Raw genomic sequence first — 24,966 nt, forward strand, 5'->3', positions numbered from 1 at the left:
ACAGCCCAGAACAAAGAAGTCATACATCCGAGGCACCCTCAGAGCCCTGGAAACAAGAAAACAGAGTGAAATGTTTTTAAAGTTTGGAGGAAAAACCACCACCTTGAACTCATCCCGGCAGTTCTCGTCGGAGGTCAGTCTTCGACATCTGCAAGAGAAGGCGTCTGAGGGCGTCTGCACAGGCTCCTTCAGGAGGGAAGAGCTAAAGACTTTCTCAGACAAAACCAGAGTTTGCCGCCGGACTCCTGCCTCACAAGAAATGCTGAGCATCCTTTAGAAAGTCTGTCTACAAATCAGAAGCTCTGAGCTAATAAAGAGCATCAAACAGCAAAGCCACAGAGAAGGTAAGGGAGACCACTACTCTGAAGGACACGCTTTCGGGGCCGTCACACGTCCCCTGGGTGCACGGGCTGTTCCCGCCCGCAGGTGCCACCGCGGCGTTGTGCCCGAAGCTGCGGTTCCGCTCAGGAATCACGCTGCCCCTGTACCCTCACAGCGAGTGCGTCCCCTCCTGCCTGTCAGCCCCTGCCGGCACCGAGACTCCCCAATGAGACAGCCACACCTCCCGTGGAGTTAGTCTGATGGCCTCCATGTCACCCTGCGTACCGGAGTGCGGCTCAGGAAGCACACAGAGACGAGGCAATGAAGGTGTGTGGAGTAGCCACTGGCACTGGGGTGTGTGAGGGAAAAAGCTCATGTTTATACTGAGGTAGGGAAAAGAGGACACATTTTCAAATGACCCCTACTACTTACTACCTTCGACAGTGTAAGTTTAATTTAGCCTCAGCCTGTTTTCTCATTTACAAGTGACTGACACTGCACGTGCAAAACCTCAAAAACAGCCTGAGTCCCGGTTTCCAGCGCCTGACCCCTCAGCGGGGGACCTCCAGGTTGAGCTCAGGCCTGTGTTTTACCGGATGCCGTGCTACAACACAAAACCTGGTCTCCAAACTCCTGCCTCAGAAGAAAAAGAACGCACAATACGACGTCAGCTCTCTTTTAAAGGAAGGAAACCATAACCACCTCCACAGGAGCAAAGACCGTATCGTGCATACGGCTCCTCCCACACCCTCAGGTATTTCTACGTTGAAGCTCGGCGGGAAGGCAGAGCACGAGGTGGCCGCGCCTCCCTGTGCACACCCAGCGTCCTCCTCCGAGCGGAGCGTCCACAGAGCGGGCCGCGGGGGGCTCACCAGTGGGAGCAGTCGTGCAGGCTGTCGTGCAGGGCCTTCCGCAGCACCGAGTCCTTGTCGTAGATGCCCCAGGTCGCCTGCAGCACCGAGTCCAGCAGGCAGTCCCCCGCCGTCCGGTTCCAGAGGGCATAGAGCCGGCTGTCCAGGCGCGTGGCCAGCTCCAGGGACCAGTTTATGATCGGAGACTCCTCCTCGAGCTCTAGCGAGGGAGGGAGAAGCATGTTCATTCCACACACAGGGGAGGCAGAGCCACGGGATGGAGGACAGAGCAGCTTCTCCAGGTGCTAGTGGTTTAGTGTCATCTACAATAAACCCCTAACAAACCTGTCAGATGGAATATTTACCCTCTGAATAGCCCACACTGCTTGTGGCTCTAGATGTGTTGACTGATTAAGTCCTGTATTTAAAGTTTATTTCCTAAGGTCGGTGTGGAATAAGCAGCAACGGGCCGGTTCAGCACCTTTCACACCGCGACCTGGTCAGGATCACAGCAAAGGGCGGAAACCACACAGCAGAGCGTTTCTACACGCCCACGGCGCTCTCCTAAGCCTTCTACACTTTTAGCTTCAGGTGAACGTAAAACGAGTTGGCCACACTGAACTCTGAAACCAGCCGCCAGTAAAGCACAAAACAAAGGGCGGTTTCCTGAAACCCAGGAGAGGTCCCCGCACCACGCCCACCTTTCTGCACGTCTCGGTCCAGCACCTCGTCAAACACCTTCTCCTGGACTGTCGGAGGCAGGTCTTCAATATCTGCAAAGAGAAGGCGTCTGAGGACGTCTGCACAGGTTCACATCCGAGCTGCCTCTTTAAATACCTGTTCGTTTCATGGCAATCATAGCTCAATAAACATGAAATAAAAGGACAAAATATAGTAAGGCTATCCGATATTCAAATAATAGTAATAATTAATGACACAAAGTTATATCTATTCTCTTCCAACATTCTCAATCTCTGTGCAGGCCTGTTAGTTTTTCAGACTTTAGAATCCTCTTATAAAAGTTACTAACCCAGCCCTAACACAGTGTGGCTCAGTGGTTGAGGGACCCATGAACCAAGGGGTTTGATTCTCACGGCTCATGCCCACATTGCGGGCTCAATCCCCAGTAGGGGGTGTGCAGGAGGCAGCCAATCATTGTTTTTCCCTCATTATTGATGTTTCTCTCTCTCTCCCTCCCTCCCTCACTCCCTCCCTCCCTCTTTTACTCTAAAAAATCAATTAAAACATATTCTTTTTAAAAGGCTTAGTTATTATCTCCTACCATTTGTAAATGCTCCTGTTCACATCTAGATATAAAAGCCGAAAACACTCAGAAGGAAGAAACTTTTGGTGTAGGGTGCACCAATGCCTACTAACAACATCTCAGGCATTTCCCAATTATCACTGAATGAAAAATGAAAAGTTGCTGCTTTAAAGATACAGTAGAAACAAATGCAATGAATAAAGAAAGTCAATGATCCTTTCAAAAGAATGCCAGTATCTTTGATTCAAACAACTTGATCTTTTTTTTTTTTTTTAATATGTTTTTATTGGTTTCAGAGAGGAAGGGAGAGAGAAATATCAATGATGAGAGAGAATCACTGATTGGCTGCCTCCTGCATGCCCACACTGGGGATTGAGCCGGCAATCCAGGTATGTGCCCTGGGCCGGAATGGAACCTGGGACCTACAGTCCACAGGCTGACACTGTATCTATCCACTGAGTCAAACCGGCTAGGCAAACAACTTAATTCTTAGTTTCAAAGTATTAGGCACAAAAAGAAGAAAAACAAAGGAAAATGATAATACTTAAAATAAAACCAAAGGGAAAAACCAATGGGCTAGCAGGTTTTTAAAATGTCTGAGGCCCACAGAGCAGCCAGTCACAGCGGCTGTCCTCCTCCCAGGCCCCCGGAGGTCACTGGTCACTTCCGTACACACAGGGGAGTCCAGTCCTGCCAGGCACACACAGAACAGCTTCCTAACAGAACCACGATCAGGCCTCAGAGAAGCCGCTGTAACAAATGGAAACGTCCTTTCCCAGGAGATATGGAGTCACCTGCCGGCAGCGTGAACGTGACGAGGTCGGTGAGGAAGTAGCAGGCGAAGTCCCCCTTCCGCTGGTGCAGCGAGGCGGCGATCTCCCGCCGGATCTGCTCCGTCAGCTCGGGACACACCATAGCAGGGATGCACTTGGCTGCTTGCTGGGACACCTTCAACACAAAAGACACGGGCCTCGCACCTCCCGTGCCAGCAGGGGCCGGGGCACCGTGTGCAGGCATTACGCAGGCCCAGGAACGCCGTGGTATTCTGTGTGGGTTTTCTGTTTGTTTTTTTTACTTTAAGCTGCATTGGGTATGGTATCATTTTCTTACAGTGCACCAGTACATCAATCCAGGAAAAGAGCCAGTTAGCCTCTGGCTCAGCAATTCCTAAGAATCTACTCCACAGGAAACATACAAAGAGGCACATATGAAAACATATGTAAATGCTGCTGTTCCCAAAGGCTCATCCTAGGAGGGAGGGAGGACAGTGCACAGCCTGCATACGACTAACCATCAGGCCCCAATAAAAACTCTTAAAGGAATTCCAGCTCCTGGGGGAAAGCAGCAGCACTCCCTCTGCTCTGCTGAGAGTATTTCAAGTACCCTCACCTGGAAAACGAAAAGGCGCTATTGCTTTATATATATATGTGTGTATATATATATATATATATATATATATATATATTGATTTTTTTATAGAGAGGAAGGGAGAGAGAGAGCTAGAAATGTCGATGAGAGAGAAACATCGATCAGCTGCCTCCTGCACACCTCCCCCCAGGGATGTGTCCGCAACCAATGCACATGCCCCGACCAGAATCGAACCTGGGACCTTTCAGCCCACAGACCGACGCTCTACCACTGAGCCAAACCTGTTTTGGCAAAAGGCTCTATTTCTAACGGGTTAGTTCCTGCTGACTGCAAACCCCTCCCGTTTTTATGATCCTGGATTTTTCCAAAGCACTGGCTTCTCCGTATGTGGGACGGGCAGACGGGCAGATGCCAGGAGCCCTGCCCTCAGGAAGGAGCGCTGGGCAGTGCGCACCGCAGAGCGGCCAGGAAAGGCTCCCATCTTCTTTTAAATAACCAACAGCAGCCCTGAGCAGTGCTGCTCAGTGGATAGAGCGTCAGCCTGCAGACTGAAGGGTCCCAGGTTCGATTCCAGTCAAGGGCATGTACCTTGGTTGTGGGCACTTCCCCAGTAGAGGCCATGCAGGAGGCAGCTGATCAACATTTCTCTCTCATCGATGTTTCTAACTCTCTATTCATCTCCCTTCTTCTCTGTAAATAATCAATCAAATATATTTTAAGAGAAGTGAAAATTCCTTTTAAAAAAATAAAAAATAAATGACCAACAACAGTAAATGACGGAAGGTCTGATTCCCATTGAAGTTGGCTCCTTGCATGCAGAGAACGTGGGTCAGGCTGAGGCTGGGCGGGGGAAATGCTGAGTCCGGGGTGGCCAGACGGCAGCCTGACCCAGCGGGCCTCCCCAATGGAGGCTCCCGGGCAGGAGTCTGGAGCCAATCTTCTACAAGCCGCCCAGAGTCAGTGTTACGGGTCACGTCACCCACGTAACACGTGCAGAGAACTCCACTGGGACTGCCCTTCGGGGGGTAAATGTTTCAGTGCGTCTCCCCCACAGCCTCCAGGGTGCCATCTGAAACTCTCCACAGAATGGGTCCCACTCACCTGATGTGATGAAATTCTCACTACATCTTCACTCCAGGAACCTAATCTTGACGTGACAATGAATTATATAAAACCGAATATTAAATATGTTCAGAATATTATTGCCTGTTTCACACCAGTGTTAAATGGATCCCAAAAGAAAATTCAAAATTAGCTTATTCCAATCAGCTAACCTTCAGCCCCTTTCCAAAAACCTGGGGAAATTTTTCCAGAACACGACTTGGACTAAAACAGGAATGCTGCCGACGGTTGGAGTGGCTCCAGGCCTGCCCGTCCCTGCGCTCTGCCCCACCTCTGGCCTCTTCCACCTCAGGACTCAGCCATCTCCTTAGGCCAGCAGCCCTAACTTCGGGCCCGTGAACTTGGCAAGGGCCCATGAACCTGGCTGGTAATTTTAATTAAATTTAAATCCTCCATTTTTACTAACCTTCTGCCTAAATTTAAAAGGCATTTTTTTATATATCACAAATTTGATTTAGCATTGTGAGAGCTATATTTCAATATACGGTTGAACCTTCTACAACACAGGTTTGAAATGCGTGGGTCCACTTACATGTGGATTTTTTCAGTGAGTACTGTAAACGTGCATACAGTCATACCCTTTTTTAGCGGTGCCTGGCACATGGTAGGTACTCAGCAAATATTAGTGGAGTGAATAACAGATACATCCCAGCTTCTAAGTCACATGTAACTCAGTACTGAACAAAAGCACACACACAGAGGGGGGGAAGAAAACAAGAACACGTTTCCGTCCGTAGAGGAGGGCATGCTGCACTCACTCACCTCGGTGAGCAGGATGGCGAGCATGTCCTGCCTCTGGAAGCGGATGGCCAGGTGCACCAGCGTGTAGCCAACGTCGAAGGCGGAAGGGCGGTTGAGCAGGCGCACCTCGTCCGCAGACAGCTGCCGGGCGATGTCGCCTCCCGATGACTTGTAGGCTTCGATGGCAGCCAGATCGCCCTCCACCACCCCTGAAACGGGCACCGAGACAGACCGGGCTCAGTTCTGGCTTCTTGAGAGCAGGGACCTGCGGCACTCCCTCTGAGCTCCTCCTCCGTGGCCCCGGGTCCCGCACGCCCTTTAAACAGCCTATGAGCCAAGTGAAACCACTGGGTTCCCTCCCTCCACTTTCTTTCCAGAACAGAACTGCCTCGCCAGCCCCCGGCACTTACCTTCCCATCAGTGCGCACCACGCTCGTGGGGGTCAGGGGGATCAGAATGGGGGGGGGGGGGGAGCGGGCATCCAGAGAGGAGCCAGAGACAGGCTCTTCCTTGGCACTGTTCGCCCGGCCCTGTACGCTGCCTTTTCAAAGGCCAATCAAACCAAAGGCTGTACCTTCCCCACTGGGCAGCTCTGAGACAATTCAGAGCAATTACAACCACTTTCAATGTTCAGTGCAAGTTAGCAATATTCTGATTCCAGAATCTCTCAAGTCTTTCTTACACCCATTAAGAATTATTAAAACTTCAGTGAAATTTGAAGTGAATGATTTTGAACAAAAACGTGCTCAAACAAAACATTAAACAAGTGGAGGCCGTGTGGCCCAGTGGATAGAGCGCCCACCTGAGGACTCAAGGGTCTCAGGTTTGATTCCGGTCAAGAGCATGTGCCTTGGTTACAGGCACATCCTCAGTAGGGGGCATGCAGGAGGCAGCTGATGGATGTTTCTCTCTCATCAATGTTTCTAGCTCTCTGTCCCTCTCCCTTCCTCTCTGTAAAAAATCAATAAAATATATATATTTTTTTAAAAACAGCAAGTGGAGAGATACCTTACCAAATCTGTAAAGAACTTTCCATTTCCATGGAAGCACGTTATTAATCTCAATACAAATTAATGTGGGATAAAACAGGAATCCTATTACGAAGCCTTGACGAAAGATAAAGGTGCTGGTGAGCTTCCAATGCACCACACACAGTGCCTGAGAACAAAGCGAAGCACCACGACTGCAGGACAGTGAACATGTGTGTGTGTGTGTGGGGGGGGGGGGGCCCAGAATACTAACACTAATTCAAAATATTCTCAGTACACTTCCACAGAATTTCGTTGCTCTCTTGAATTAGGAATTAGATAGATAAGAGCTTGTCCTTGGAGTATGACATTGACACAGTTATTAAAAATGGCCAAGTAGCCAAAGCCAGTTTGGCTCAGTGGTAGAGCATCGGTCTGCGGACTGAAGGGTCCCAGGTTCGATTCCGGTCAAGGGCATGTACGTTGGTTGCGGGCACAACCCCGGTAGGGGGTATGCAAGAGGCAGCTGGTCGATGTTTCTCTCTCATCAAAGTTTCTAGCGCTCTCTCTCTCTCCCTTCCTCTCTATAAAAAATCAATAAAATATATTTTAAAAATAAAATAAATAAAAATGACCAAGCTTTAAAATGGGAACTCAATTCCCACACCACTCAATGCCCGTGACTCGCAGAGCGCTACGCTGGCCACGTGAGAAACACCTGGACGGTAACAAGGACTCCTAGACTCAGCTCAGGGCTGAGCCGGGAAAGGCTGGCACTGAAGTTTCAAACTCGGGGCCAAAACCCGTTCTGGAAATCACAGCCTGTCGCGGGAGAATGCCCCCTTCCAGCCACACGGAGTTCCAGGTGAGGAGCCCATGGAATCAGACGGGAACGCCTTCTCAGAGGCATTTGTTTTCGCAGCCGCGGAGACGAGCATTCCTCCATGTAAAGGCCACGGACAGCCGGAACCCACCCCAGACAGACGGGGCTTCAGACCACCCGTGCGTGCGTATCTGCGGGACATACGTGCTCCCCCGAAAGCCCAGCCCGGGCCTGCAGAGACACGCAGCTCCTCTGTCTGAACAGAGACGGGCACTACAGCTCACCAGCGATCTTGCTTCTGTCTGGGGAAGGGGGTCCCCCAAACCACAGTGTCATCCTTTACAACGTCACTGTCTGCCTCCAAATACAGGGTTCAAACTGTCCACAGAACTTCAATGTGAGCTGTGTGTCCCCGGAGCGGACAGACAAAACAGTTCCACCAGCCGCCCGCTCTGATGGCCCGCGGGGGTCTGGCAGAGGGGGAGTGCGCAGACACTGCTCTCCATCCCTCAGCGGAAATTCTCCAACTCCTCAGAACATGAGAAACACAGCTAAGTATAGGCACAAGGTAATATTTAAAGAAAAGCAATTTATTGTCCCATGTTTGGGGAATATCTCATTTTTTTCATGAACTATAATTAAAAGCTCATTAGTTACTGGTGAGTTTTCAGCTACAAAGATGAGTAAATTCATTACAAATAAAATTTCACAGGAGAATCACTGAACTGTCCTCATTTCTGGTATATTCTATTCCACACTGTCAAGTTCAGACAGTTTCCTGCTCACATGGAGTCAAAGGGCGGGGCCCACCCTGGGATAACTTCGTCACAGCTACCACAGTTCTCTCCTGAGGGGTAAACAGTCCGTGCACAGTAACTTAGAAAAGCCTCGGAGTTCCTCACGTAACAGCACATCTGCCCCTTCTTTGCTTCAGGGAACAAAGGGAGTAGGAAGGGGAAGAGGTGGCAGGCAGCGAAAGAGCAAATAATTGTCAGGGTCGCTCTGGCCGGAGCCCAGATGCTCTGCTCGGACAGCTCACCTGCCTCCAGAGCAGAGTGCCCGCCTCGCACAGACGCTTCCCCACCCCCGCCCTTCCTGGGGGCACGCTCAGAGGCCGACCAAGGGCAGCAGAGCCGCTCCTAGAAGATCCACTTGTAAGGCTCTAATCCAAAACTGACGGAGCGCACACAGGACTGGCTGCGCAGGGAGCAGGTACAGATGAAGAAAGGTGGTGTTAAGACTTTAAAAACATGAAGACCAGAGAGTAAATGAAAGATTTTTATAGTATAGGTTATCTATGGTCCTAAAAGCGGAATATGCTAATTAGAAGGACGTCCTTCCGGACGAACTAAGCCGGGCTGTGCGGGGAGCCGGGTCCAGGCGCCGGAGGGAGCCGGTGCCGGCAACAGGGAAGGAAGGCCTGCTCTTGCACGGACTCCATGCTCTGGGCCTCTAGTAAACTATAAACTTGTTAGAGAGCACACAGCATATTCTTGTTTGTAAGCTGGGCCAGACTTTAAGAAACGGGCTGGGCAAAAGGAGACTGACACTGTGAGTATGCAGAGCCGTTATCCCTGTATTGGGGCTTATTCGTTGCTGTATTTTTATCACGAGCAGCTGTGCACCTGCTTCGGCTCCCTGCGTTTGGAGCCACAGGCATAGCTGGCAGGGACCTCACAGCTACTATGGAACTCCTGGTCGGGAGCTGGAGCTGGCTTGTAGACGTTGGAAAACAGACTTATTTTTCCCCCATGTATGGCACAGTTTTCAAAGTTCTGCCTTATTTTCTTTTATGACAAAATCATCATGGTAACTAACTTTGAAAAGAATGCCAAATGGTTTAAAAAAAAGCCAGGACTTACCTGAGCCCACCGGGCCAGCCCACCACTACCCTGGAGTTCTATGGTAGCTGTGAAGCACAGCTGCTTATGCTGGGGGTCAGGGTGCACTGGAGTCAGCTTGCACTCTGCCAGGAGCCCTTGAAGAGAAAAGTGCGTTTTCAGTGGGGGTGTTCAGAACGCCCTGCCCGTGGGCAGCAGAAAGCTGTGGCTGCGGCTGCCAGTGTCTGGTACCTCTTTCTCTGGCAGATTCACTCACATGGCTGGTTTGCATATTAACAGGAAACTAGACCACCCTGAATGCCTCTTCTTTATGCTCCTACCTATTTAGCTATCATTCAATCAGGAACTTGGTTTAGTCGCAGCAATCTCCTCCCCCAGCCCCACCCTTTTTTTGTTGTTGTTAATCCTCATCTGAGAATATTTTTCTATTGATTTTTATAGAGAGTGGTAGGGAGAGGGGGAGACAGAGGGAGAGACATCAATGTGAGAGAAACGCACGGATTGGTTGCCTTCTGCACGCACCCGACCAGGCCCAGGAGCCAACCTATAACCAAGGTCCCTGCCCTTGACCAGAGCATAACTTGGGACGTGTCAGTCCACAGGCCAATGCCCTCTCCAACCAGCCAAACTGCTTACACACGAGCTGCTCTGTGAATAAAAGAGCAGTATTTTTAAGTGTACCTGCAGGTAGGTGCAAGCTCCATGGCAATCCCCAAAATAGGTTAGCAGACAAAACCAACCGCCTTTCCACGTATTTGTCACACGCTGACCAATGGCAACACAGTCAATCTACCACTTCTATTCCCAGAACAGTGCTATAAACCATAACCCTTCCAAAGGCCAAGAGATGGACATCACAATTGGAAATAAGTCCTTAATTTAGACTAACGTATACTGTATCAAGATGAGCGTCCACTCAACTCACTCCATAAACTCACCCATTCTGACAGCAGCCTCTTCAGAAATATGAGGCAATGACAGGAAGTCAGAGGCTCTGACTGGCTTTTAAACGCTCTATCATTAATCATGACAACCATGCCGGGCACAGTTTATCCTGTGGAGCCCTTCCTCCTCCTCACCTCCTCAGACTGGAACCACCAGCTGCTGTGGGAACACACGCCCGGACCCCGGAAACAGGCCTGCGTGCGGGGCTCCCTGGGAGCCAGAGGCGAGCAGGCGCGGGAGCGGGCGCAGCGCTGGGCGCAGCGGAGGCCTCACAGGACCCGCCACAAAGCCCTGCGGACGGTGATCAGAGATGTGGCCACGCTGTCATGGGGTAGGAAGATGATGTGCGCTCAGACTGCACAGTTCACTAAAACAGCGCCATGGGAGTCACCGGGAGACCCTGTGGCTCTTAAAGCCCTAGCGCTCTGGTCACAAAACTGTCAGAGAACCTCACTCACCACTGAAACCAAACCCCAAAGCTCTCTGGCTTCAAGCAAAAGTTCCTCCTGTCGCCCTAGCTGGTTTACCAAGTGGATAAAGCGTCAGCTGCAAACCTAAGGGTCCCGGGTTTGACTCCATCCAGGGCACATCCCTGGTGGAGGGGGCGGGGAAAGGGGTATGCAGGAGGCAGCCCGTCAGTGGTTCTCTCTCATCATTATGTTTCTATCTCTCTCCCTCTCCCTTGCTCTCTAAAATCAATAAAAATATATTTTAAAAAAAATCTTCTCCTGCTATGCTGCCAAGTTATCCTGGCTGAATTCGAAACCAAATTTTAGATTTTTGGAAAAATGCTACTTTAGGTAGGCCCGGAGAAACAGAGAGCCTCGCCCACCCCCAGGGTTCAGGAGAAGCTCACGGGCAAGAGCACAGTGCGGAGCAGTAACATGGTCAGTCTCAGCCAGAGGCATGTGGTGTCCATGCACAGACGTGTCCCTCTTCCCAGGTGTGACATTCTCAGAAAAAGGCTGATGGGGGAGAGGTGGCCTCTGCACAGCAGGGCTGACGGTGGGGAAAAACACCTGCTTCTCTTTATAACTCTTTATCTACACACCACTTGATTTTAGGCCTGCGCACAGTTCAGTAAGTGTCTAAGATTAGAGTCCTCTGGAGCCTAAGTATCTTTCTACATGTCCAGATTCCACATTCAGAGTGTTCGTGTGAAGCGTTGCCTTTGAAAACGACGCCTTCACCAAATAATGATGCGTGTTCGAGGGTCATGTCCCCTAGCAGCCTCCGCGTCACACTCCTCCTCAGCGCCGGAGCCCCCGGCCGCTGGCGGCCTGTGCAGCCGTCACTCTAAACGCCGGGATCCTGTCCGGGAGGAGGAAGGCGGAGCATGGTGCCGGCCTTGGTTCAGCCACCGTGTCCACCTGCGTGACACGCCCTCCTGACAGCCTCTGTCTCGGGAGCCTCCCGCACCTCCGACCCCAGGCTGAACCGGCCCGGGAAGGAAAATGCGTGTGGACGCCCAGACTGGAATGTTTATGTTGCTGAGAATGATCACAATTCACTTAAAAACCAGGACAGAGCATGCTACTGTATTTTATAGCCAGACTTCCACCACCACAGGAGGAAGCCCTTAGAAACCAGGAAGTCCTGAGCTAGCACAGCACTCCGTCCCTGTGCTGAGGTCATTCTGTTGCCTGTACCATCAGCGCCTTGGATAGGAGGGGATGGGGTGATAAGACCTGAGGTTTGGTTTTGTTTGTAATCCTCACCCACGCTTATGTTTTAACTGATTTTCAAGGAAGAGACGAGGGAAACTCTGATGTAACAGAGAAACAGCAACAGGTTGCTTCCCAAAACCTGGGTACGGGGCCTGACTGGGAATCGAACCCACAACCTTCCTGGGGTACAGGACAATGATCACCCAGCGGAGCCACGTGGCCAGGACAAGACTCGGTTTTCCCAGCGGCACACACAGCCCAGGTAGAGGGCACACAGCGAGCAGGACGTACCAGGCCCTGGGCACGCTGGCCCTGTTCTCCTTTTATGGATGCAGCCAAAGATCTATCTGCTGCAGTCTGTGTGTACTTTGGATTCCACTAAAAGCTTTTTATAGAATATTTAACTCAAACCATTTTTGTGTTTTAAAATGTTACTTAAAAATCTAATCATTTTAAATGTCGAAGACTCAGGACCCTTCCCCGGCTCTGCCTCACTCGGTAAGAGAAGCCGTGCTGAGAGGAAGGGCACCAAACAGAGGGTCTTCCGGAGAACACTCAGTCCCATTCCCAATCACAGCACGGCCGCGAGCCCCCGAGTGCACCCAGCCCTAAAACACACCGCGACTTAGCCCTCTGGCACTGGAAACAACAGGGAGACATCCGTCAAGTATGTGGCTGTCTAACCACTGTGCTGTACACTTGAAACCAGTACAAAATAATACTGAATGTAAACTGTAATTGAGAAATAAAATGTGTATGGTCGGTGTGGCATCAGCCTGCAGACTGAGGGGTCCCAGGTTCAATTCCGGTCCAGGGCATGTATCCTGGTTGCGGGCACATCCCCAGTACGGGGTGTACAAGAGGTAGCTGATCGATGTTTCTCTCTCATCAATGTTTCTAACTCTCTATCCCTCTCCCTTCCTCTCTGTAAAAAATCAATAAAATATATATATTTTTTGAAAGAAAATGTAAAGTCCTTTTCAGAAAACTAAAAAATAACCATAACTTAAATCTATCAGAACCACATGTGTCAAACACAAGGCCTGCGGGCCAAATCCGTCCCGCCAGGCCTTGCAATGTGGCCCGCACCGCGCTGTCATCACTGCACTCCGCTGCGTTTCCATCACAATGACAGTTTATGACTGTTCAGTAAACCATTCGGCCCGCGATTTAGGCTGGATTTTAGATTTTGGCCCCTTCTCTGATTGAGTTCGACACCCCTAATCAGAACAATGAACAATTTCATTAGCTTCCTCTCTAAAGTCCCAAAAAGATTATCTCCAAAAATTAAATATTAGAACACCGATCTGCTACTGAGCTTGCAACTCAGAAGTGGTACCGTATTTTTCGGACCATAAGACGCACTTTTTTCCCCCAGAAGTGGGGGGGGAAAAGTCCCTGCGTCTTATGGTCCAAATATAGCCTACACATATACTTTAAAAAAAAGTTTTTTTTACTTGCCCGGCTCTGTGTGGTCTCTGTGTGCTTGCCCGGCTCTAAAATGGTTCTAAATGCTGCTGTTTACTTTACAGGGTTGATTACATGTGTTTATGACTGTGATGTTGGGTTTTAATGCACATAAAGTATTTTAGGACACTATTTGTTTCAGAATCTTTTTTTCTTCATTTCCCTTCTCTAAAAACTGGTGCGTCTTATGGTCCGAAAAATACGGTAATTAGCACAAAGCAATTCCATAGGCAGAAAAAAATCTAAAGATAGAAAGTTGATTGTGCAAACAGCTGTGGTATACCAACTTGAAAATAGGCAAACAAAAGCAAAGAAAACGGACCAAGCACTACAGAAATGCTACACTAAAACCCATTTCACATACTGTGGCCGAACCCCGGAGTGCTGGGAAATAGCGGTAGGTGACAGGCTCCCTGGGAACCACCATGGGCTTCACACAGACACGTTCACCTGGCCGACCTGGTGTCAAATGTGATTCCGAAGTTCAAGCAACAGCACTCCTCCCGCCGGCCCGGGAGGAGCCTCGCTGAGTGCGGCGGGGGCTCCGTTCACCGGAACGAGGCATTCCCATTCCACCGGCTACCGAGCTGGCCTTGGCTGCGCTTTTGTTTTCCAATTTCTTATTACTTAGTGTAAGTTGTATAATAAGTATACATTTTAGACTTAGTGTACATACTTTGGAGATTTTCTTTTTAGTACGTGCTGCCGAAGCGAGTGCTGAAACGATTCTTTTACATGCATACGTATCAGCAAGCCATCCTACAACATACCTAACGAAAGCTGAAGAAATGAGGCCAGCAGAAAAGTAAAGATCAAATTTCAGTAAATGTGAACTTCTGTTAATTAACCCACAAAATATAACACGGAATAATGTGTTTAGCATATTATAGAGAACTGGACGTGAATGCTTAATAAAAGAGGACGATAATACAACAGATCGGCACCATATAGTGCAGTGAACAGTCAAAACTACTTCCTGGCAGAAAAGACAGAATCCACATTACCAAAACCAAGTGCAATCAATCCGTGGCCCACGCACCTAGAAACTCTGGAGTGGGTGGGAGCAGGAACTTAATGACAAAAAACTGATTTGTCAATACAGGACCAGATCCACTACTGGTCATGCTGGTATAGTTTTTATTCCACCTTTAAAATGAGCTCACAGCGCTTAGAATTTGAAGAGGGACAAGGATGTTTCTTCAAAAGAAGAATGGCATGGCTCAGTGGTTAAGCCTCTACCTATGAGCCAGGAAGTCAAGGTTCGATTCCCAGGCAGGGCACAGGCCTGGGTTGTGGGCTCCATCCCGTGTGGGGCAAGCAGGAGACAGCCCATCAGTGGTTTTCTCTCCCTCCCTCGCTCCCTCCCTTCCTTTCTGAAATCAATAAAAATGTTTTTTAAAAAGGAAAAAGGAAAAGTATATGTAAAGAAATAAAAGGTAGCAGCAAGAAGACAGAGTAGTCATAAGACAAGAAATAATAGCCATAAAGACAAGGTAATACTGGTCTAACTTGTGTTTCAAGGAGAGAAACTGCTTCAAAGCAGGAGTGCTCATGCTGAGACCCACTAACCTGAAGAAACAATGAACCTGATGCCTAAAGAAGCCCACGGCCCCAAAGGAGGCTCAGAATCACTGTGATGTAGTTCACGTCCACCTATAAACTCATCTGCACTTACCACCACCTTGTAGTAACGTGTGCACAGCACACTATGCTTGCAAAGGTGATTTTACAAGTGCTCCAAAAGGCACCCAGCTAAACTAAAAGACAAGGCTAGACACGAAAGGCCGTGTCCTGCCCGAGTCCCTTCATACGGGACAGCCAGGAGGGCCATCCACAGAGAAAGCAAGCACTGTACCACCAGGAAGGCTGTGGAGCAGCTGCGTGCTGGGCACAGGCTTCCTTTCGGGGTGAAGGGAGCACTTCAGAACCAGACAAAGGGGGCGGCAGCACCGTGAATGCACTAAATGCCACTGACTCGTGCACTTTCAAAATGGTGAATTTTTCTCTGTGAATCTGACCTCAATTTTAAAAATTAATAATAAATAAAACTCTTGCCCTAGCCGGTTTGGCTCAAGTGGATAAAGCGTTGACCTACGGACTGAAGGGTCCTGGGTTCGATTCCAGTCAAGGGCATAGGCCTGGGTTGTGGGCTTGATCCCCGGTGTGGGGCGTGCAGAGGACAGCTGATCAATGATTCTCTCTCATCATTGATGTTTCTGTCTCTCTCTCCCTCTCCCTTCCTCTCTGAAATCAATAAAAATATGTTTTAAAAAAAATTTTTTTAACATTAATTAAAAAACTTTTAAAAATAAATAAAACCCTTTTGTGTTTCCTTATTTAAAAAGAAGACAACCACTCTCTAAGTGTTACCCAATTCAGGAGGGAAAAGAAACCCTGGGATGAACTGGGACAAAGACAGAAGCTGAGGCTCCCCCGGCACTCACAGGAGTGCCTGGACTGAGGCACTCGCCACGGCGTCTGGGTCAGAGGGCTCGCTGTGAGCTGCTCTTTGTGCCAGGGCAAAACTGAAACCAAACACTCAGCTGCTTTGGGTTTTTTAAAATTTCCTTTTAGGACTTGCAACTTTCATACAGTTATGTCTTCTGTATTCTAGGGGCTATATTCAGGGGGATAAATGAAAGAAATTAATACTAGGGAAAATATATATACAGATAAGCCATGTTTATAGCCAAATATCAATGTAAAGCACCCCATCCAAATAATCAAAATCAAATTCAGGTAGCTAACCTTCTCAAAACAAAAGAAAAAATGTGGCTCAGGTGTTGAGCCTCTTCCCATATGCCAAAGGGTGCCGATTCCATTCCTAGTCAGGGCACATACCTAGGTTGCGGGTTCAATCCCTGGTCAAGTTGCATACGGGAGGCAACCGATTGACGTTCCTCTCTCACATCAATGTTTCTCCCTCCCTCCCTCTCTCTCTCTCTCTCTCTCTCTCTCTCTCTCTCTCTAAATCAATTAACATATATCCTCAATGAGGATTAAAAAAACAAAAGAGCCAAAACCAGTTTGGCTCAGTGGTAGAGCGTCGGTCTGAGGACTGAAGGGTCCCAGGTTCGATTCCGGTCAGGGGCATGTACGTTGGTTGCAGGCACATCCCCAGTAGGGGGTGTGCAAGAGGCAGCTGGTCGATGTTTCTCTCTCATCGACGTTTCTAGCTCTCTATCTCTCTCCCTTCCTCTCTGTAAAATATCAATAAAAAATATATTTAAAAAAATAAAATAAAAAAATAAAAAATAAAAGAAAACATGAGTCAACTGCTTTTGTGAAATTATATCACAAATAATTAACTTATAACATGTCTACCCTTTTAACAGCTCTTAGCCAGTAACAATATTCAGAACTTCCTTGGAAAAGCACTAAAACCACAAAATACGCAAATCATGATTGGACCTGTGGAATCAGCTGGCCTTGTGAAATCAAGTTCCACAAAGTTCTAAGTATTTACTGCCTGACAGTCATGTTGAAATGACATCATGTTTTCAAGGTCAGTATTGTTTGTGTAACTCCTCGGAGTCACACATCTTTGTGATATTTTTAACATCTGACTACAGCTCCATCGTCACAAGGTGCTCGCAGTTTACCACCCTGCGCACCGCTGTGTTCCTGATGCAGCCCATTCCAGTGGATCGAGCAGCGTTTCCATCCCAGGTACATTTACTGCGGGTGCGCAGAACACTGCTTTACCGTAAAAGTTCCGGTCCCTACTGATGGGGACACGTGCACAGTGAAACGGAGGCGGTTTAGGGCCACGTTATAACGAGATCATGCCGCATGAACTAAATGCTAGGTAATGTTGACCCGCTTGTCTCTTTCATGTCACCGTCAATATCTTTTCCCATCCTATTCAATAAAATGCAAAAACTTACCCACACAAGCATTGAGGAACAGCCAATCGGTCTTTTTCATCCTGTTTTTAATTTGCTTTAGTTTTTTAAAGTCCACTTCCAGCTCCTCCTGGCTACCCACAGCACCAGCCAACTCAATCCTCTGGAAATCCATCTTCACGTCCGAGTCTCGCTTCGTGGTGGGCGGCGACCTCCTCTGGCTGTTACTGCCGCTGCAGCTCCCCCTCCACCGCGCTCTGTCCTGCTCGTTTATTATGGAGGAAGCCTCCTCGGTCTCTGCCAAGGCGATGGCTTCGATGTTATTAGGTCTGGGATGATCGCAAACAACACATTTCTTAGCCTTGGCCCAGTTTTCATACGTGCAAACAGAGCAAGTCCAATGCTGGGTCCTTGTGTTCGGTTTATTTCTGTCGTTGTATTCCTCGCAAGGATCGACAGAAAAAGCCACCGGCCTGGAGCCAGACCCCGAGGACTGAGGAGACTCCGTGGGGCTCCTGGTCCTGCGCTGGGACAAGCACTGGGTGCAGCGGATCGCCCTCGGCCAGTTCAAGTACGTGCACATGTGGCACGACCACTTGTTTGCATTCTCCACGCTGTACGAAGACTTCACCCTGGGTCTCGCGCTGGAGTCTGGGCAGATCAAAGGGCTGCTGCCTCCTTCGGTGCTGGAAGGATCCCAGTCTCGACCGACGTCACTGGAGCCGCTTTTGAATGGATCCTCCGTGATGATCGTCCCGCTGGGCCTCGGGGCACGACACATAGTGCACTTGATTGCAGACGGCCAGTTCTCATACGTACAATATTCACAAGCCCACTTAATTCCACGTTCTGACATTGTGCACTTCTTGAAGTGAGTTATGTCAAGCAGGAAGCTATAAATAATTAGGACATGGTTATTAAAACAGTAACGACGTAATTCCACCTCTGAAAAAATGCCCCCAAAATAAAAGTGTGCTTTCATTTACAAAATACATATTTTTCCAAAGATGCATGTACGATGTCATAGTGAACTATCCAACTTTCTCTTTTCAGTTTCAGGCACTGGAGATAAATTCCCAAAGAGAAACCTTAGATCTCTCAAGATTTAAAGAAATGGTATTTCAGAACACAGGAGAGGCAGGAACTCAGAAGTGTGCTGCAGGAGGGAGGGGGCCTAAAACAGGGAAGCCACCAACACGTTTCATTTCAGCCAGTAATCACCGTCAAGTTAGAAAAGGAACCAAGAGTTCAAGGACTCAAAGGGAGGGAAAGGAACAGAAACCAACTATCTCAAACACACAGCCATTCTCAAATTTTGAACACAGATTAGCATGCTATCTAGGCATAGCACCATAATGCTTGATTTACTATAGAATTCAGAAGATCAAAGACAATTCTCTTCTCCTTGCTAAGGGAGAAAAACAGCAGGAAAGTGCTAACTGCTCCTCATAAGCACAAGTGAAAAGGAGACGTTGAGGAGTCATCCTTAAAGTTTACCAAGTAACACTGAGCTAGAGGAAGAGCTGCTTGAGAGCCTACATATCCTCAAGTCTAGTTCTGTCTGAAACACATAAAATAACAAGTACAGGCCCTCGCCAGTTTGGCTCAATGGATAGAGCGTTGACCTGTGGACTGAAGGGTCCAGGGTCCCAGGTTCAATTCAGGTCAAGGGCACATGTCCGTGTTGCAGGCTAGATCTCCAGTAGGGGGCATGCAGGAGGCAGCCAATCAATGATTCTCTCCCATCATTTATATTTCTATCTCCCTTCCTCTCTGAAATCAATAAAAACATTTTTAAAAAGTACAGGTCACCTATACCTGAGACAATGAAATCGACAGAATGCCGCTGAGGTAACTACAAGCATATCACTCCAATATAATTTTGAATACTCATACCCAAAATATTCAGCATTTGAAATATTCCAAAAATTCAATTCATATTAAAAACATATTCACACCCTGACCAGTTTGGCTCAGTGGCTAGAGCGTCAGCCTGTGGACTGAAGGGTCCTAGGTTCGATTCCAGTCAAGGGCATGTACGTTGGTTGCGGGCACATCCCCTTTAGGGGGTGTGCAGGAAGCAGCTGATCGATGTTTCTCTCTCATCGATGTTTCTAAGTCTCTATCCCTCTCCCTTCCTCTCTGTAAAAAAAAAAAAAAAAATCAATATATTTTTAAAAAGTAATAAAATAAAAAATAATGACTGAAGGCTCGACCCACCTGAAGTCAGTCCTGCAGTCAGTGCTGGGTTGCCATGGCGACTAACACTGACTGCCCCTGGTACGTGTGTGGCAACCCAGCACTGACTGCTGAGGGGTTTGTGGATCAGGCCCGAGAGAGGCAGGTGGGTCGAGCCTTCAGTCATTTTGGATGTTACAGACCCTGGGTTTTTATATATTAGGATTAGATAATGATAGAAACAATATCCACTCTATGAGAAATTGAAACTTGGGAAAAATACTGCTTTTTGGTAGCAGAAAGCTAAAATTCACTGGAGAGGATTATCTGAGAGAGCCATTTATACCAGGGATAATCAGTAAATGGAATGTAAGAGAAAAGATAGCAACAGCTCAACTATGTGATTTTGCATTATTGAGATGAAACTAACACTAAGTACATTTTTTTCTTCCAGATGTCAACATCCCTAAAAGGACATAAAATCTTTTTTAACAGCAACCAGCTCTGTAAGTATTGCACACTGAAAAACAACACCATTATTAAATATCTTTTTAAGTTATTAAGATATATTCAGATGCCCAAGTAAATTTAATTTTCAAGTCTGATTTTATATTAACGCAAACTTCCGGTTCTATCCAATTAATCATACTTCAATTAATTGGTACAATTAAACAACAATAAACTCTGCATAATCTGGACCTTATTTAAGGGAACCAGACACAACTGCCACCCTTAGAACATATATTCTTTGGCTCCAATGGAACTGCAGCAGGTCCCACCCTGTGAAACAAAGGCCACGAACCCACTTTGCATCAAACTCTCCACACGTCTCCAAGCACATCCCCCGTGTCCAGTACAAGTCCCTCACTGCTGTGGGTTCTATCCTTCCCGGGTCAAATAATAATAAAAGCACAAGAATTATGGGTATATGGTTAGTAGCCGGGGGAGTGGGGGCTAATAATTGAACGTCTTTTATATTGTCATGCTTAATAACAATTAAGTAGGCCATATTTGTGAAGCTCTACTTAAACACTGTAGAAGACGTATCTATGCTGAAGTCTATACTACAAATTCCCCCAACCTACTGACACCCTGTGAAGGAACCAGAGAAGGGAAATGACCCTAAAGTACCAGCTCCTTAGGAAACAGAAGCTCAGTTGCCAGTTCCAAATGACAAATTACCCAAAGAAAGGACTGATCTCAGTCTTTCAGGCGCTAAGTTAGCTTTAGTAATATCAGTCTATATTTAGTAACAGAAGTATCTGTTAATGTAATTGTTGACATAGTATTAATTAATATAATAAACCTGTAGAGATTTACAAATGTTCAAAAAGCATCTTAGGGGAATACAGATGAAGCTAAAAACTAAAAGGATATATATTCCAAACATGCTGAATTTTCATGTTCTGCTAAAATATTGCAAGGTAATTAATAGTGAATTATAATATTTATATAAAGTACTACTTAACTCTTAAGCCAAAATTCCAGTTAAGTCCTCTTTTCTCCTCAGCATCTTTCTACATCACTGTCTCCCTCACCACAGTCAACCGAAAAAATAACTGGTCTGAGCGAGACCCCGAAGACTGTCATACGCGGAAGCCTCTGTCTACGATCTGACCTCATTCCAGGGCTGCAATCGGGGTCACATCCCACAGGAACCCTCCTATCTTCCTCTGACAACCACGCCCACCGGACTTCTCCCTCCCCACTGAGGACACCGCCAATGCCCCTGCACCAGCAAAAGCTCAAAATCATCTTCCCTCTGCCTTCTCCCCTGCATGCTCTCTCTAGTGGTTTCTGTCCAATCAGCTCTTTCCTCCCTTCCAAACTGCACCCACCTGCCTCAGGCCAGGTCAGAACTGTGAGCGCCTCTAAGCGCCTTCCCTTTCCAAATCCATCAGGGCGCGGCCATCAGCACAAATCTCCCACTAGCAAGACCACCTGAAGCAGTGGCACAAACCCTCGGCTCCTCCCCATCTGACACTCACTGTCGCCCAAACAGAACACCACCCCCCAATAACAGGCACTTTAAGGCAGCGGTCGCCAATGGTGGTCCGAGGTCCGAAAGGCTGGCGACCGCCGCTTCAGGCACCACCTGAGAAACACAGTGCTGCTGGTGTGGGTCCTCAGTCCTGTAAGGGTGGCTCACGGCTCCTCTCTCATGAAGTTCTTACCAGGTCCAAGCAATCACGCTGCGAGGGACATGTGAAACTCCTGCATTTCCTCTGGGCCTAGCTGGGTCTGAACACGGTGAGTTCCCTGTACCACCCCCTCCGCTCAGTTGCAATCAGGCTGCCAAGCTTTCAAAACTTCGGGCTCAGGGTCCTGGCATGGAATGGAGCCGTTGCAGAGACACACTGGGTGCCTGAAGGAGAGGAGCTCTGAGCTATCTCAGGCGAACGGAAGGAATTCTGGAGGGTGGGATCCACTCCCGTGGCAAGAGCTCAGGACAAAGTGGCTGCCACTAATAACGAGATGTCAGCCACAGGGCTCATGCTGTGGTTAACTCTGCAGCTGGGGACAGATACCTGCGAATTTTACTGCTGATCCCTCTGTGTGCATGTGATTCTTCACAGGAAAAGTTTTTAAATCAGGAAGGTGACAGATGCTGTTCTAGGCTGAACACCAAGGCTTAGGTTGCCACGGCGAGAAAAGGAGCAGGAAGCAGCATACTGCAGACTGTTCAGATGCTACTCAGAACTGTTTGAGAAGCAACGCTGAAACATTTGGAAACAAGAATATAGCTCCTTTCACCAACTCACAGGTACAATGCACAAAAGAAAGGAAATGTGTCAAAATATGAATCAAAGTTTCTTTCATCCTAAACTTGCAAAATGAATCACACTTCAGAAAACCTAAAACAGACTTAAACTGACGTAATAAAATCTGTCTTTGCAATGTCTCTCATGAACACAGATGCAAAAATCCTCAACAATGCCCTAACTGGTTTGGCTCAGTGGATACAGAATCAGCCGTCAGATTAAAAGGCCCCGGGTTCGGTTCCGGTCAAGGGGGCATGTACCTTGGTTGCGGGCACATCCCCAGTAGGAGGAGTGCAGGAGGCAAGTGATCGATGTTTCTAACTCTCTATCCCTCTCCCTTTCTCTCTATAAAAAAATCAATAAAATATATTTATTTTTAAAAAAGTCCTCAACAAAATATTAGTAAATCTAACCCAACAATTATATACCACAACCAAGTAGAGTTTATCCCAGATATGCAAGGCTCATTCAGTTTAAAAATCAATAATGTAACCCATCATATCAGCAGGATACAACCCCCCCCCCCAAAAAAAAAACAAAAAAAAAAACCCACATATGAACACATGCAGAAAAGGCATTGACAAAATCCAACACTCATTCATGATTTAAATTAAAAAATTAAAAAATTCCTAGAGCTGCCGAAACCGGTATGGCTCAGTGGTTGCGGGCACATCCCCGGTGGGGGGGGTGCAGGAGGCAGCTGGTCGATGTTTCTCTCTCATCGACCTTTCTGCCTATCTCTCTCCCTTCCTATCTGTAAAATATCAATAAAATATATATTTTTTTAAAAAATTCCTAGAGCTAACAGGTGATTACAGCAAGGTTACACTCGCAGGCGTCTTCAAACTACGGCCCGCGGGCCACATGCGGCCCGCAGAGGAGTCTGATCCGGCCCGCCAGGTTTTTTGGGCAGTGAGCGCAGCCGAGGTGTTACAGTAGGAATTAGTAGTTCATATAGTCCGGCCCTCCAGCTCTCTGAGGGACCGTGATCTGGCCCCCACTTTAAAAAGTTTGAGGACGCCTGGACAGGATACAAGGTTAATATACAGAAGTTAATTACCTTTCTATATACCGGCAATTGAATATGAAATTTAAAACATTAACATCAGCATCCTCAAAAGTTGAAATATTTAAGATTAACTATAACAAAATATATATGAACTCCAGAACTCTAATGAAAGAAATCGAAGAACTAAAGAGACATTCCATGTTCATGGATAGGAAGACAACATTGTCAAAATCTCAGTTCTTCCCAAATGGATCAAAAGATTCAATGCAATCCCAATCAAAATCCCAGCAAGTTATTTATCAACAAACTATCATAATTCTAAAGTTTATATAGAGAAGTAGAAGACTCAGAATAGCCAACAGAGTACTGAAGAAAAAAATAGAGAGGACTGGCTACCCTGACATCAAGACTTAATATAAAGCTGCCAGAGGCCCGGTGCATGGAATTCTTGCAAGGATAGCGTCCCTAGGCCTCGCTGGTAATAGAGCCAATCGGGGCCTTCAGGCTGCCAGCTGCTGGCCAGAGCTTTCCTTCATTCCATGCGGGCCCCTGATGGTCAGCGGACATCATAGCGAGTGATCAAACACCCAGTCTCCCAGTTGAACCCCCGAGGGGACACTTTGCATATTAGCCTTTTATATATATAAACAGTAATCAAGACTGGGATACTGATAAAAGAACAGAAAAATAGATCAATGGAATAGAACAGAATGCCCAGAAATAGGCTCACATACATAGAGTCAACTGATCCTGGAAAGCAGTAAAGGCAATACGATGGGGAAAAGATAGTCCTTTCGAAAAGTGGTGTTAAATATACACATGCAATAAAAAAAGAAAGTCTCTAGACACAGACCTCACACCCTTCACACACAAAAAAAATCAAGCACAGCCTGCGCATCAACCTATGAACCAGAAGTCACAGTCAGGACACATGCTGAGGTTGTGGGCTCAATCCCGGGTGAGGAGCATGTGAGAGATGGCCAATCAATAATTCTCTCTCGTCATCAATGTTTCTATCTCTCTCTTCCTCTCCCTTCCTCTCTGAAGTCTATATATATCTATTTTTTTTTCAATTAAGCATAGATTTAATGTAAAATGCAGAACTATAAAATTTCTAGAAAATAAAAAGAAAATCTAGATAACCTTGGCTATGACAATGTCTTTTTAAATAAAGTACCAAGGGCACAATCCAATGAAAGAAATAATTGATAGGTGGGATTGGTTCAAATTAAAAAACTGCTTTGCAAAACACACGGTCCAAAGAATGTCCAAAAGAGCCAGAGAATAGGAGACTATACATGCAAAAGACACATCTGATAAAAGACTGTTATCCAAGATATACAAAGAACTCTTGAAACTCAACAATATGAAAACAAACAAAACCACCCAATTAAAACATGGGTAAAGGACCTGAACAGACACCTCACCAATGAACATATGCAGATGGCAGAGAGTCATGAAAAAATGCCCCGTATCTTATGTCAGTAAGGAACTGCAAACTAAAACAGCAATGAGACACCACTGCTGACCTACTAAAATGACCAAAACCCAGAACCCTGATGACACCAAACGCTGACCAGGGACGTGGACCAGTCCTCTCACTCGCTGCTGGTGGGGATGCAAATGGGACAGCCACTTAGAAAGTCTGGCAAAACGGAACCTACTCTTTCTTACCGTACGCAATTGTGCATCTTGGTGTTTTCCCAAAAGGGTTGAAAAATTATGTCCACACCAAAGCCTGCGCACAGACATTCACAGCAGCTTTATCCATATCTGCCTATACGTGCAAGCAAC

The 24,966-nt window shown here is 47.3% G+C and overlaps 1 protein-coding gene across 1 annotated transcript in view; it reads right to left on the bottom strand.

Annotated features, from left to right (window-relative positions):
• ZRANB1 (zinc finger RANBP2-type containing 1) overlaps positions 1 to 24,966 on the bottom strand; it is a 39,823-nt gene that overhangs the window by 6,357 nt on the left and 8,500 nt on the right. Inside the window, exons 2-6 of the mRNA XM_036439345.2 lie at positions 17,266 to 18,116; positions 5,689 to 5,876; positions 3,231 to 3,384; positions 1,874 to 1,945; positions 1,194 to 1,392 (exon numbers count right to left, since the gene is read on the bottom strand). Of these exons, the coding sequence (XP_036295238.1) occupies positions 1,194 to 1,392; positions 1,874 to 1,945; positions 3,231 to 3,384; positions 5,689 to 5,876; positions 17,266 to 18,079 (1,427 nt within the window). The 5' untranslated portion in view covers positions 18,080 to 18,116. The remainder of the gene's footprint in view (positions 1 to 1,193; positions 1,393 to 1,873; positions 1,946 to 3,230; positions 3,385 to 5,688; positions 5,877 to 17,265; positions 18,117 to 24,966) is intronic.

Source organism: Pipistrellus kuhlii, unplaced genomic scaffold (assembly GCF_014108245.1).
Source record: "Pipistrellus kuhlii isolate mPipKuh1 unplaced genomic scaffold, mPipKuh1.p scaffold_m20_p_15, whole genome shotgun sequence".
In the NCBI taxonomy this organism is placed as follows: domain Eukaryota; kingdom Metazoa; phylum Chordata; class Mammalia; order Chiroptera; family Vespertilionidae; genus Pipistrellus; species Pipistrellus kuhlii.